The sequence below is a fragment of the Tympanuchus pallidicinctus genome, unplaced genomic scaffold (genome assembly GCF_026119805.1).
Source record: "Tympanuchus pallidicinctus isolate F22 unplaced genomic scaffold, pur_lepc_1.0 scaffold3, whole genome shotgun sequence".
Taxonomy (NCBI): Eukaryota; Metazoa; Chordata; class Aves; order Galliformes; family Phasianidae; genus Tympanuchus; species Tympanuchus pallidicinctus.
Window position 1 is genome coordinate 86783330 of NW_026294747.1, and position 14375 is coordinate 86797704.

Genomic DNA, 14375 nt, shown 5'->3' on the forward strand with positions numbered 1-14375 from the left:
AACATGGACTGTCTGCTGTTTGGATCCAATTTCTCCTCTAATCTAATAAATATATTTTTAAAAGCATCAGCAAGATCCCTCTCTACAGCATAATTAGGCAGGAGATGATTCTCAGTAACTTCCACACCTGGTGTTAATCCTTTTTATTAAATACTCAAGTGATGCAGGAGGTCTCAGAGTCTGTATTCAGAATTTAGATAATTTGTTATGAATTGCGAGAACAAGAAATAATACTTACTTTTATTTGGCTTCTTAGTGATTCATGAAGGAGAAAACCTACTTGCACAACAGCTTCCTTCACATCAGTAATAATACAAATTTGTTGTGATAAGCTGTCTGCAACCAAGAAAAAAAAAACATTTATTTTCATGCAAAAAGTAAATTACTTATCCGTTAAACATTACCTTCAATACATATACTGCTGTTTCCTGGTAGAATTTTTTCATCAACTGTACATTTAATTTTAAGACCTCTTTCAAGGTACAATTAACATAAACACACAATTAATATATATCTGAAACTTAAAACTCATTTTACATTTTGTAATTTTTTTTACCATTTTAAAATATCATATTTAAATAATGGGTACCTGTGAAAGGATATTTGCTCAGATCCACATTACTGCCATTAGATGACCACCAAGAAAATAATTTTTTGAAATACTTATGCTGCTTATCAATTCAGTGCCACTGAATGTAGTATTACCACCTTTGTCAAGAAGTTGCTATTAGAAAATAAACAAAAAAAAATCCAGTAGACACCAAGCAGAATAAATCTTTGTCTGAGGTAGTCATTTTGTAATTAGCTAAAAAATTTAATAACTGTGATTGAAAACTAATTATATTTAAAGCAGGTTTCAGTAAGACTTCAGGGACAAACAAATACTGAATATCTCCACAAAATTAACTAGTAGTGAAAGATGTAAAAGAAATTATGAAACTACAGCCATAGAAACAAGCCTCCTTAAAATTCAATCAAATACATTTAAGATTATTTAAGCAAAACTCTCACATCTTATTGTAAATTCAAAGACCTTAAAAAAAAAAAAAAAAAAAAACACAAAAATAAACAGATATATAGGCCTAAAAATTAATTTTAAAATGTATGCAAAGTAAGCATTGTTGGAAAATGCTTTGTGCTTTTTAAATGATTATTGTGAGCAGGAACAGTGAGTTAACCACTGAGGATCTCAAAAGGTAACTAGAACGATTCTGTGAATCATGGACACTTATTGTGGCCAATATTTATAAAATATTTACAAAAATAATGGTAGCAATTCTCATGTATTATGTAAGCAAGAATGGGGCAGGAAGGAAAAACAAAAAAAAGTATAAACATCTGTGTATAAACCACCACAACCAGATGAAAGTGAGAAAACAAAAATGCATGATCAGCTTTCACAGGACAGGAGATCACGGGATGTCATAACTGTGGGAGAAAGCTTTCCACAGATTCAGTGGGCAAAAAAAATACACTGAAGATAAATCAGAGTTGGCTTCTATTTAATACAGAATAACTGTATAGTCTAAAATATGGGCCAGCAGGAAAACCATACTGAATTAATTTCTTATCAGTAGAAAACAACAAGTAGGTAGACTGAAATCAAAGAGCAAGAGCCACCTGAATTTAGTACTGGACATGGAATGCAGATAAACGATGGAGGTACATAACAAAACAGAGCAGCATTTCAGATTTCTGAAAATCAGATTCTTTGGAACTGATTTAATAAAGAAAGTAAGATTGAAGCTACTACAAAAATCCACATGTGGAAGAAGGCTGTGGAATCCAGAAAGGCACCACAACTTAAGATTGACAGTCCTTTTATAAAAGAAGTCAGCTATCAACAAGGAGTGTCAAATGTATCCAGCAAGAGGCTGCTGAATGCCTGCAACTATAAAAGCGCATCTCACTCCCATCCCCCCTAAATCTCTAACTTCCTGTAACATACATTAGAAAGAAGATGAGCACAAAAAGGGCAAGAAAGAGCAGCAGCTTGAATTTAATAAAGAAGAAAACACAAGCAAGGATGAAAACATATTTTTAAATTGAAGGAGGAATGCAATGCTGGAGTATGAAAAAATGAAAGCAATGAAAATGTACACATTAAAAAAATACTGAATGCTTTTAAAAGATCAAGAGGAACATGAAAGAAGTCTGGGAAATCTTTTTTTTGTTTACAAAAATCAAGCCAGCAAAGCAGCAGTTCTCTAGCTGAAGTTTAAAAGTCACTTTCAATTTAAACATCAACACTATCAAGTAGTCAAAAAAGATTCTGTATGACAACTTAAATGGTCTGCACCTTTGCTGCGTTATGGGGAAAAAGGCTGAGCACAGTCTTTCCCTTCAAGACCGCCTGTGTGCCAGCTCTGATAAGCTGATCCATCTAGCTGTTGCACAGCATTACCACAGTGAGCGCAGGAAGGCAGCAGGAGCACTGGCTACAGCTCCCTCTGACTTCAGAAAGTCTGCTGGCTGAGGACAAACTAACTACATGCCATTTCACTGCTGGTTTTTAGAAGTCCGTCTGGGTGAATCAAATTATTTTGTTCTGGAGAGCTATGTTAAGGCCATGTCATCCATAATATTAACATTCAGCTAACAAAATTTTGCATCTCATCAGACTGGAAGGGATCACAGTTAATCTCCATTACAAACTTCTGCTAAAAGCCTATGAGGACAGTCACTTAACCCCATGGATCTTGAAATCCTCTGAGGACAGAGCCTGCACAACCTCTCCAGGGAACCTACTGACTCCTTCACTGTCTTCATGTTCCTTTTATTGAATTGGAACTCCCTTGTTCCAATTTTTTTTTCCTTTTACCTCTCATCTACACACTGATACTTCATCTTCCCAATCTCACCCCTCAATGTTATATTACCTATCAAATTGTCCATTACTTTGGCTTTTTCTTCCTCTATTATTTTAAACTTATTGCCCTGGAAACCTTCTCTTCCCAACACCTGTCTCCCATTGTCCCCTAACTTCTTCTCAGCTGTACCTGATTATGGAGTAATCCTCCCAACACTACCACACATTGAATATATATCTGGAGCATATTATGGCATAAAGTTAAAAATAGTTAAACTCTTTCACACTGCCAAATTCTGATCAGTTAAACATTATATGTCTCTGGGAGGAAAGTAGGAGGCTTTTTTTTTTTTTTTCATTAAAGATAAATCTGGTACAGGATTTCAGAATTTATTCTGTTTAAACTGCTTCCTCTCTACAGTAGACTCCTTCATGTTGCATCAGGCTACAAAGCAAAGATTCCCCAGTGGGATTTTACCTTCTCTACTTCAGGCAACCCTGGTGCAAACACACAGATCACCTTGTACAGGCAATAAGGAAGCATTCTTAGGAAGCAATTTATCTGGCACGCTTCAGTTGTTCCCTTTCAAATAAGATTAGCTGCTCCCAAGACAACACTGACTAGATCACTACCAGCTGTAATAGTAGGTACCAGATACTAGCTTAAGATATTAATACTTGATGTCAAAAGCACGTACATTCTGTTACAGGAGTCCCAACTTCACAAACTTTTCACTTATTATTTTCTTCCTGCAGACTTTGGGTAGTTACCTCCCACTTCATTATCCTTTATACTGAGCATCTCTTATACATGTTCTTTCCCCCATTACTGGTACACATTAATTTCTTCCATAAACAGCTCTATTTTTGTAATTTTATTAGACAAAGCATTCCTGATGAAATTAAAGATTTCCTCACATTAACTTCTAGTGACATAATATTGAAATATTACAAATTAACCTGTACAGATTTGTAAAGGAATTCAATTTGGTGGTCATCGTTTTAGGAACATTGTTATTCCCTGGTAACAACTCTTTGTTCATTTCCCACATTCTACCAAAGTTCGTGACAGTAAAATAAAGAACTGATATGCAGACAACTGTAATTATATACTGACATTAAATATTTAAATTTTATACTCAATATACTAATACATAATGCAATTATAGGCACATATATAGAAAATTTCCCTTTCCTAACAGCCCTGAAAAAATGCCATTAACAGGCTATGCATTAATTAGGAATTTTGCTTGTATTACCTAAACATTTGGCTGAAATACAGGCCTCTTGGTGGATTTCCCATCCCTGGAGGTGTCCAGGCTGGATGGGGCTCTGGGCATCCTGATGTAGGGCCTGATACAGTGTTTGGCAGCCCAGTTCAAAGCAGAGGGTTGGAGCTCAATGACCTTAAAGGATCCATTCAACCCAAGCTATTCTATGATTACTCCAGTACGAGTGCAGATAGATTCCACCAGGCTCATTTTTGAAGTGTCACAAAAAGATCACTGTAACCTATTTTTTGCTGAGAGCAAAGCAATAAACAACATAACTTGAAAAAGAGTTCTCTAAAATCTTCAGAAAAGGATAAGAGAATTTCAGCTAGGAAATGTAAACATTTTAACTTTTGGAAATTAAAATGGAGAAAATATGCCTCAGCTTAAATGTATAACTTAATTTTAAAGACAAAATTCTCTTAAACCAGAAACATCTAGATCAAATATGAAATCTAATTCTAAATTATTCTATGCCTTGTTTTGTCTGTCAAAAATATTAGATACAATACTGTTTTAGGTCACATTATTATTCAGTAACAACTGTTACAGTCTTTTCCTAAGATCTCACTCAAAATTATAAATTAAGAGGTACATATGTTTAAGGAATTACCTTAGTTTCATAATGTATTAAGTCTACTCTAATATTGAGTTTACTCTAGAAAGCATGCCACAAACAAAGAGTAATTATAACACCACTGTTCGAATACAGATCATAAATAACATATTCTACTGATTTAATAGCATAAGAATAAAAATGCATCTGAATAGCATATAGGTTTCAGCTTAGAGACAACTTTGTTTCTTCTAATTGCACATATCTGTATAATACATATGCTTCTTTTTGTAAGCATATTTACATATCATTCCTATTCTTGGTCTGTCATTATAATTCCCATTGCTTTGTAATGTTCCCTGGTCACCAAATAGTTTTAAATTTTTAAGTGATTTCAAAATAAGAAACCAGTTTATCAAAACTTAATTTTCACTTTCTGAAAATGGCTTGACAGCTCTGGATGTTCTCCCTGGCATCTCCAGTCTGTCATAACAGATTTGTATCTACCACTGTAAACACAAGAAAAAGGAATTAAGTATTGCCAATTATCTAGTTCATTCACGTTTATCATGGGTTGAAACAGTTTGTACAACACAGATAATCAAAAATATCTAATTTTTGTTTACCCATTCCACATTTCTTTGTTAGCCACAAAAAACGAAAACAAACTCGATACCGCACCTACCAATACTAATACACAAAAAGGAGAAGAATATTCAGTGATAGAAGATGAGGAAGAGGGTTATTTTCATCCAGCAATAACTATTTTGAGGAATACCTCTTTACCTACTATTCTATTTCTTTCGCACTGTGAAAAACAGCCACTGTCTAATGGGCATACAATGTCAGAGGCAGATGTTGGTAGCATGACACTAGAGGTTGAGCCTTTCCACCAATATTCCTTTACATCACGTTGTTGTGGGACAGATGGCAGCAGAGAGGCAATCCAAACAAGTGGCATGTGACATGGAAGTGCATATAAAGCAAAGGTACCTCACTGAATTCCTCCATGTACGAAAATGGCACCCAATGACATTCACTAAATCTTGCTGAACGTTTATGGAGATGAAATGGTGGATGTGAGCACAGTGAAATTTCGTCTGCGTGGGCAACATTTTCCTAGTAATGATGCCATCACAGCAGTGTGAAACAGTGAATCACCTTCTCTGGTATGGATTTTTACAAGCACAGTATGCAGGCTCTTGTTCATTGCTGGCAAAAAGGCACAAAAAAGGGTGGTGACTATGTTGAAAAATAGTGTTTTGTAGCTGCAAATTTGCACTGTGGAATAACGTTATTGTGCTTTTTATATCTGTTGCATTTTCCACGGAAATAAACAAGAAGCATTACTTGCAGAGTGACTTATTTTTCTTCCGTCTTGCAAAATTTAATTGTGTGTATATCCACGGAAGCAGATACTCATGCAGCCAAATAGGAAGGCAAAGTATACAATCTGCAAGTGCACATCTGTTGAAAAGTCACTACAGAATAAGGGCCCTTAAGAAAAACAAGGAGAGGGAAAGAGTCAAACTCTAAATTACTTTTCAGTTTTACCGAGAAGAAACACTTAAAGTTTACATGTTGGAACTAGAGTTCAAAGATACTTGCCCTGAGGGCAGTAGTCGTAATGGAAATATTTTTAGGATGTTTTGTATTACCCTGATCTTAACTGCATTTCTAGGTGAGTCACTCTTATTGTAAGATGATGTTTTCTTACTTGAAGACTATTAAAAGTAGGCATGTGCCACCTTGTCTGTATACTCTACAAGTTCATACCTGCTTAATTAAGAAGAGCACAAAATTGTTAGGACTCTGAGATTTTTATAAAGTGATTGTTTAAAAGAAACTAGAGGAAATAAGCAAATTACTAATACATTTTATGAAAACAGTCTCAAAAGATAAATAACAGTCCATTTACATTACTGAAGTATTTCACTTATTACCTTGAATGAAAATAACATTTATAATCTGTAAAGTACAACGCATGTAAGCATGTACATTTTCCTTACTTCTACTTGAGTGAAGTTTAACAAGCTGAAATTTGTCCATTATTACATCTAATCAGGCTAACAGTTTAAAAACTGGCTGTGCTTCTGCAAAACACTTGGGACTTGCTTCTTTTTGTAATACGGCTAAAAAAGCGCTCTCATAATTACAGACACATGATTAATTTCATTTTTTTTTTCAGACATTTAATTGCCAGGTACTTGTTACCATAATCATTTTTTCTGTATTGGGTTAATTAAATAATTATAATTTAATATATGGACAAAGAAATGCAGAAGTACCTCAAAGGAAAAAAAATAGCAAGTAGTAGTTCAAACTAAACCACAAATAACATATTCCTTAGCAAAACTGTCCACAGACACAAACGCAACCTTAATATTCAGCATAAAAATGTAAACATTGGAAGATCAGTAGAAACTGCATTCTACTCAGTTTGAACCTGGAGCCTGAATCCACCCAAGTGTGCGATACAGGACCACATCCTCATCAAAAACTCTACTCAAAGAACCACCATGATGTAGTTCACCGCCCCACAGGTAACACCATTCATATCCAAAGTGATATTCAGTATCAGGAACTGGCACCTATACAAACACAGACATCCTAGTAGTACAGCGCTTCTGAGGACTACCAGACCAAACACAAAGGTTCTGCCCGCTATGCTCAGCAAGGTTACACACAAAACGGGAGCCAATTTCAAGCAAAAGCATTTAGCAAGGCAAAAAATAGTAAAGAGAAAATTCCTGCTGTAAATATTTTTCTAGGAAGTTGTTACCATCATCCCTGAGGTTTCCCCTTCCTTAACTCCTGCAACACTGTGAAAGCAAATCTAAACTTTAAGGAACTTAGTTTTTTCATATAGGCCAGGCAAAATAAAAGACTACTGAAGCAAATAAATTAAATAGTGCCAGAGTAACAAAATATATCAGTGAAGATCAAGCAAGAGATTAATCTGATTTACCACTGTGCAGGTCTTTATTTCTACTTAAAACCACATAAATCTTTTATCATAACCAACAGCTGAAAAAGACTTACCACCTATTGTAAAAAAAATAAAGTAAAAAATGTGATAACATGATGCAATACACATGTAAAATATATATCTACGAGCAGTATGAAAAAAAACAAGCAGTCATTTACAGCATTCTTGCCCCAATTATAAATGCATAGGTTCCGCCAAAAGTAACACCTCCTGCTTATTTCTATGGAAACTACAACAGATGAACATGGTTCTACTTGATCCAGTAATGACTGAGTCTCAGTATTCAACAGCAAAGTAAATATGAAAGATACGTAGGAAAAGGAGAATGAGATCAAAATTAACACAGAAATAAGAGTTTGGTGAGATTTACTTCAAGTTGAAGACTGAACTTTTGCCAAGATATGATCAATTTTTTTCATGCATTCAGTTGACTTATTACTTGCATCATTTTATGCTGACATGATTGGCTTCAGAAGGCCTGAATAACAAAAAAGCACAATTCTTGATAAATATTTTCAAATATTGTAATCAAACAATAAATTCAAGCAACTGCACCAGACTCTGATTTCCTTACTAATATTACAATTAGAAATAAATTTATTTTAAATTCTCTACTACATAAATTTTTTAAGAATATAGATAATACTTCAAATTTTAAAAGAATCTTTACTATGCATGCATGCATGCATAAACTACCTATCATAGTATCCTATGAGTAGGAATTCATTGAGAATTCTCATACAGGTACAGACAAATTAGTATATTGCTAGATAAAATGAACTGGATGCTGCTGGTAAAAATAGGGACTCAAGATTTATTTAATACTTCACTACTATTCTAGCTTAGTACTGATAACAAAAACTAATGATTTAACTGAAGTTAAGTCAGTGGAAGAAATCAGATCATTAGTTATGGACAAGCCTAATGACTGGTGGAATGGGATCTACAGTTAGACTAGAAAAAAAGAAGTCTTTTTTAAATATAATTACTTTTGCAATCATCAAAGATTGGAGACTTCCCTCTGTTCCTCTGAACCATTATTAAAGTATTACTTCTAATCCCCACTCATCAATGAGATAAAAATCATTTATTGATTCTATATCATACTACACCATGAAATTCCTGTTTTCCACATTGATTTGTCCTATTAACCATTTTTTTTTCTTGCAACTCATTTCACTTATGTGACAGGCATAGCAACAGTGTGCAAGCTTTCAAAATTTATAATCAAGCTGAGTTGTTTTATCAAGGAAAGATCAAATAAAATTAAGTGAAAACTACTACACAGTTTTCCAAGAGCACACTGATTCAGAACAGTAAAACATGCTTTGATAATCACTAAGTCAAGCCAAGAACTTCTACATTTTATTTGCAAAAATCTCATACTGGCAGAAATAATTCTGACTGGATAATATTTGTAAATACCCAATACCATCTGTAGATATATATTATATATATATATATATATATATATATATATATATATATATAAAACAGTGGGACAAATTGCAGAAAAAACATATATTGAAACATTTCCTATTTTAAGTCAGACCACATTCCCATTTTTCAAAGCTTACCATAAGTTAAAAATACTGCTTGGAAAATACTAAGTAATTTATCTAACACAATAAGAGCTGATGATCTGAACAGGCTGGATTCCTGGGCTGAGGCCAGTGGGATGGAGCTCAACAAGAACAAGTGCCAGGTCCTGCACTTTGGCCACAACAACTCCAGGCAGTACTATAGGCTCAGGGCAGACTGGCTGGAAGACTGTGTGAAAGCAACTGATTTGGGAGTGTTGCTCAATGCTTAGCTAAACATGAGCCAGCAGTGTGCTCAGGTAGCCAAGAAGGCCAATAGTATCTTGGCTTGTATCAGAAACAATATTGCGAGCAGGACTAGGGAGGTAACTGTCCTTCTGTACCCAGCTCTTATGAGGTTGCATCTCAAGTACTGTGCTCAATTTTGGGCCCCTCACTACAAGAAAGACATCAAGGCCCTGGAGTGTGTCCAGAGAAGAGCAATGATGCTAGTGAGAGGTCTAAAGCACTAGTCTAATGAAGAGCAGCTGAGGGAACTGGGATTGTTTATTCTGCTGGAGGCTCAGGGGAGACCATACTGCTCCCAACAATGACCTGAGAGGAGGTTATGGCGAGGGGGGAATTGGCCTTTTCTCCTGTATAACTAGCAATAGAACAAGAGAGAATGGCCTTATGTTGCTCCAAGGGAGGTTCAGGTTGGATATCTAGAAGAGTGGTCATGTGCTGGAATGGGCTGTGCAGGGAGGTTGTTGAATCACTGCCCTGGGAGGTGTTCAAGAAATGTTCAGATGTACTAAAGGACATGATCTAGTGGGGAAATATTGGTGGTAAGCAGACAGCTGGATTGGATAGAACTTTCTCTTGGAGGTCTTTTCCAAAATTGGTGATTGTATGATTCTATAAAAATGGCATTTAAAAGTTCTGGATTCCAGGAGAAGCATATTAACAGTCCCCTAGCTTTATAATTAAAAATCTGAGAATCCTAAAAATTCCCAGGCATTCCAACATTTATCAACATTGCCTGTTGTCTTTTTGCTGAATACAGAGCAAGAGTCTGGCTCCACCTTCTTTACTTCACCTCCATTAGGTATTTATACACAGATATGATTCCTTGAGTCTTCTCCAGGCTGAACAGTTCAGGTGCTCTCAGCTTCTCCTTATGAAATATGCTCAACTATCTTCACTGCCTTCATAGCCATGTTCCAGCAGGTTCATGTATGTCCTGCACTAAGGGGCTCAAAACTGTGGCACTTCACATGTCTTACAAGGGCTGAGTATACAGAGGAAAAATCACCTCCTTCAACTTGCTGGAAGTGTTCTACCCAAATGCAGCCCAGGGGACTGTCAGACCTCCCTTGCTGAAAGGGTGCATTGCTGGCTCATGCTCAATTGGTTTTTCAGCAAGGAACTACAGGTCATTTTCTGCAAAGCTGTTTTCCAGCAGGTCAAGCTCTAAGATTGTGCTGTTGTGCTTCTCTTGTTTGTGAGTTTGCATTACTGAATTTCATTAAGTTGCTGTTCACCAAATTCTCCAGCCTGTCAATATCGTTCTAAAATGGCAGCACAATTGTCTGGTTTATTAATCACTCCTTTTGATTTTATACCATCTGCAGTTTTCCTGAGGGTGTTCTCTATAGTATCATCTGGATCATTACTGAAGTTAACTAGTACTGACCCCTGAGGTAGAACATTGTAGTGTTCTACCTGTAAGAAAGGTCCACTAGCCAGACCTCACTCTTTCATCCCAGCAGTTCATACAGTTATCAGTCCTCTGCATTGCCTAGTTTTCTAATTTATACTTGATCCGTTTTTTAATGAAGATGCTACGGGGCACTGTATCAAAAGCCTTCCTGAAATCAAAATAAGCAATAGCCACTGCCCTCAGCCACAAAATTAATCTTCTACAGCAAAATGACCATCACCATGGTCAGCTATAATTTTCCCTTTGAAAACTCATGATGACTACTCCCAGTCACATTCTCAGCTTTAATATGCTTAGAAATCTTAGATTTGAAAGCTAGAGGAGTCTGGTACCTCTAGGAATCTTACTCAAAACAATATATTCAAGAATTCTAAGCTACCAGTTGTGGAGAGAAGAGCCAAGTCCTTGCCAAAAACAGAACTTTGAGGCTTCCAGGATTCTATCTCCATGATGTGTTCCTCAAAAATTCAGTAACTTACTGTCAGCGACGCATATATTAAAATTCAAGGAGGTATAGAGAAGCAGTGTGCAGAATGGCTGATACCACAGAAACATCTGAGTTATGTTTAAGCTTTCTAGCTTGTTTGCACTGGCAGAGCTGTGCTCAGCATGTACTGCTTTACTTAAGCCGGTAGCTAAACTTACATCAGTTATTTTAACAATACTCAATCCATCAAAGTTACTCACCATACTCCTTTCTCTGAAGAAATATTTTTAACCTGAAGTCCCCTTTTCTTTATTAGTTTTTGGGTATTTATTCTTCAGTTCACAACAAAAAGTCAAGCAAGAGTCACCTGAATCAGCGTCTCTCAGTTTAAAATAACCACTATGTTCACTGTGAAGTACTTACAACTTCATCCTTTCTAGAGTGTGTTAAACCTAGATTTTAGGCTGCTATTAAACCACTGTATCAGCACAGGAAAAGGTTAAAATCCAGTCAAAGTGTGTATATAGACATGTACGTCTGCACATATATACACACATACACACTTCAAAAAAATACATATTTATTGTAAGTGAATATGTACATGATGTATCTATATCTACAATAGAAATATATATTTATATATATTTTTTATTGTATATATAATATATCTACTTACTGGAATATCTCAAGATCATATAGTTGCTATGAGAAAACAGTAAAAAAAATCCTAAAGAGTTAACAGATGTTTTAGTCTACTACTTAGAACAATGGAACATATTCAGAATTGAACTAGAATTAGAAAACAGATATTTGTTTAATGCTTATAAAGTCTTTCAAAATTAATCTTATTTGCTATGTACACAGCTTTTTTATAAGATTCTCTGTTCTAAGAGTAGTAAATAATAAAGGTCAAAAATGCATAATTTAAAATATCCCTGAAAACTAGATAAAACAAGTTGCCTAAGCACATTTTACTCATCTTAAAACTTTTCTTAAAGACATTTAAAACAACAGTGTACAAAGAAGAAAAACTACAACAGACCCAGGAATATGCAAACTGGCAGCAATAAGGGCAAATACGTACCCTTAATAATTGATTCAGCTGCATACAGATCCCTCTTGTAGGTCACCTAAAGGACAGACAAACCTCATTAGATTTAACACAGCAGGAAGGAATGCAAAACCAATAAAACAATGCCTTGAAGGCAATTCTTTACGTTTGAAATACCAAATGTAAAGAAATGATATTGTCAATTTCTTAATTATGATAAAATATTACTGGCAAATCATGAGAACAGAAGTTGCAGATACTATTGGAGACCTGAAACATTTTAAAAAATACTCAGACCTGATTAGCAATCATTTGAAAATACACCTACTTTTAACCCTTTAACAAATCACTGAAGTATGATATTGCACCAATTTTCATACATTCTTCATAATTCCTTACAAAAACGTATTTCTAATCTGCAATTTCATCATGAAAGAGATTCATGTTGAAAGGACTTGTGAAGATTAAAAACCATCCAGGTAGAAGCCTAGTTATTTCTTTTACTGATATGGGTGATTTTCTTCAGCACTGTAAAATTATTACTACTAATGAGAGTCTTGTTTCTTATTTCCATATCCAGAGCTGACACAAGGTATTTTTGTCCACAATAAAAGCTTGTTAGCTACTGTTAACCCTAAAGCACTTTCAAAGTCTCTACCTTCCTAGAACAATTCTACAGGTGTGGCCTAAGGATTGGGGGGTTTTTTGTCTGTGTTTTTGTAATTGGCTGAAATGAAATGCATGCCTTTTGCTTACATTAGTTTACCAAATAATTCTTAGGTTACTTTTCATACTTTGCTTCTGATCAATTATCTTTTTACTTGTAACTCCATAAAACTTTGTGTCCTTTGCCAAAAAAAAAAAAAAAAAAGTATAGGTAAAAATGTATCAGATCAATATTGTGGAGTACAACAGCTTCTGCATGTGGTGAAAACTATAGAAAACTATCAGTTATCTAACTTTTAATCTATTTTATGACTAAAATAGTTACAGTCATCTTTTATTTTTAATTAAGATGCCATGCAGCAGAAGTGAAACTGCTGCCAATGGAGTACTACATCAACACTAACATCTTATGAGCCAAGACTATAATCTTGTAAAACAGGCTTGGAATCAATTTCACAAAATAAATACATTCCACGTTGGTTATATTAATTATATTAGTCCACTAACTCTTTGATAATCAAATTCTGCCTGTAGCAGCATACTCCTAAAACTGCTGATCAACACCAAATTTACATACTTTAAGTACTCAGATACTACATTTTCATGCGACATTAATTTCATACAGTCCACTCAAACATCCAGCATTTCAAGACATTTTTAATACGTTTGTTGTAGAACAGAAAATTACCGTATCGAATATTAACACAAATAACTCACCAACACAGAATATGAAACCAACACCTGCTAATTCCCCAAAGGCAGACTAGTCTTAATTAGTAAACACCTCTCTACCATTTTGTATTATAAACAAACTATTGTATCTATTTTATGAAATCCATTCATATATGCTATATTTGAAAAACCTCAGAATTGCTGGAGAGGTGTTTGTTTGTTTTTTGATTCTGTGATACTAATAATTCTACCAGAGTACTGTCATTTCAAGAAAACAACAAATACGCACAGAAACAATCTTCTCCAACAGCTTTGAGTTATTTAATGCTACAGTTTGTGCACCTAATACAGGAAGGCTGATCCAACAGTAGGGCTCCTATTTTATTATGTTGGCCCATGACTTACGGCAGCAGAGGTTGAACCTTCCTCTAATAATCCATTACATTTTGTCACTGCGCAACAGATGGCAGCACAGGGGCAGTCTTGGCAAAATAGCACCTGAGATGGACATGCATAAGAAGCAAAGCTGCATCACTGAATTCCTCCATGAGGAAAAAATGGCAGTTGATATTCACTGACACTTGTTGAACATTTATGGAAACAGTGAATGTGAGCACAGTAAGGTAGTGGGGTGATGTGTCCCAGCAGTGGGAACAAAGATGTGAAAGACAGCCATATTCCAAACAGCCAT

General features: G+C 35.2%; 1 protein-coding gene across 2 annotated transcripts in view; it reads right to left on the bottom strand.

Annotated features, from left to right (window-relative positions):
• Positions 1-14375, bottom strand: part of CRPPA (CDP-L-ribitol pyrophosphorylase A) — a 106881-nt gene that overhangs the window by 51076 nt on the left and 41430 nt on the right. For both annotated transcript variants that reach the window (XM_052694479.1, XM_052694478.1), the window contains 2 exons: positions 12380-12425; positions 239-336 (listed from right to left, as the gene is read on the bottom strand). In XM_052694479.1, the coding sequence (XP_052550439.1) occupies positions 239-336; positions 12380-12425 (144 nt within the window). The remainder of the gene's footprint in view (positions 1-238; positions 337-12379; positions 12426-14375) is intronic.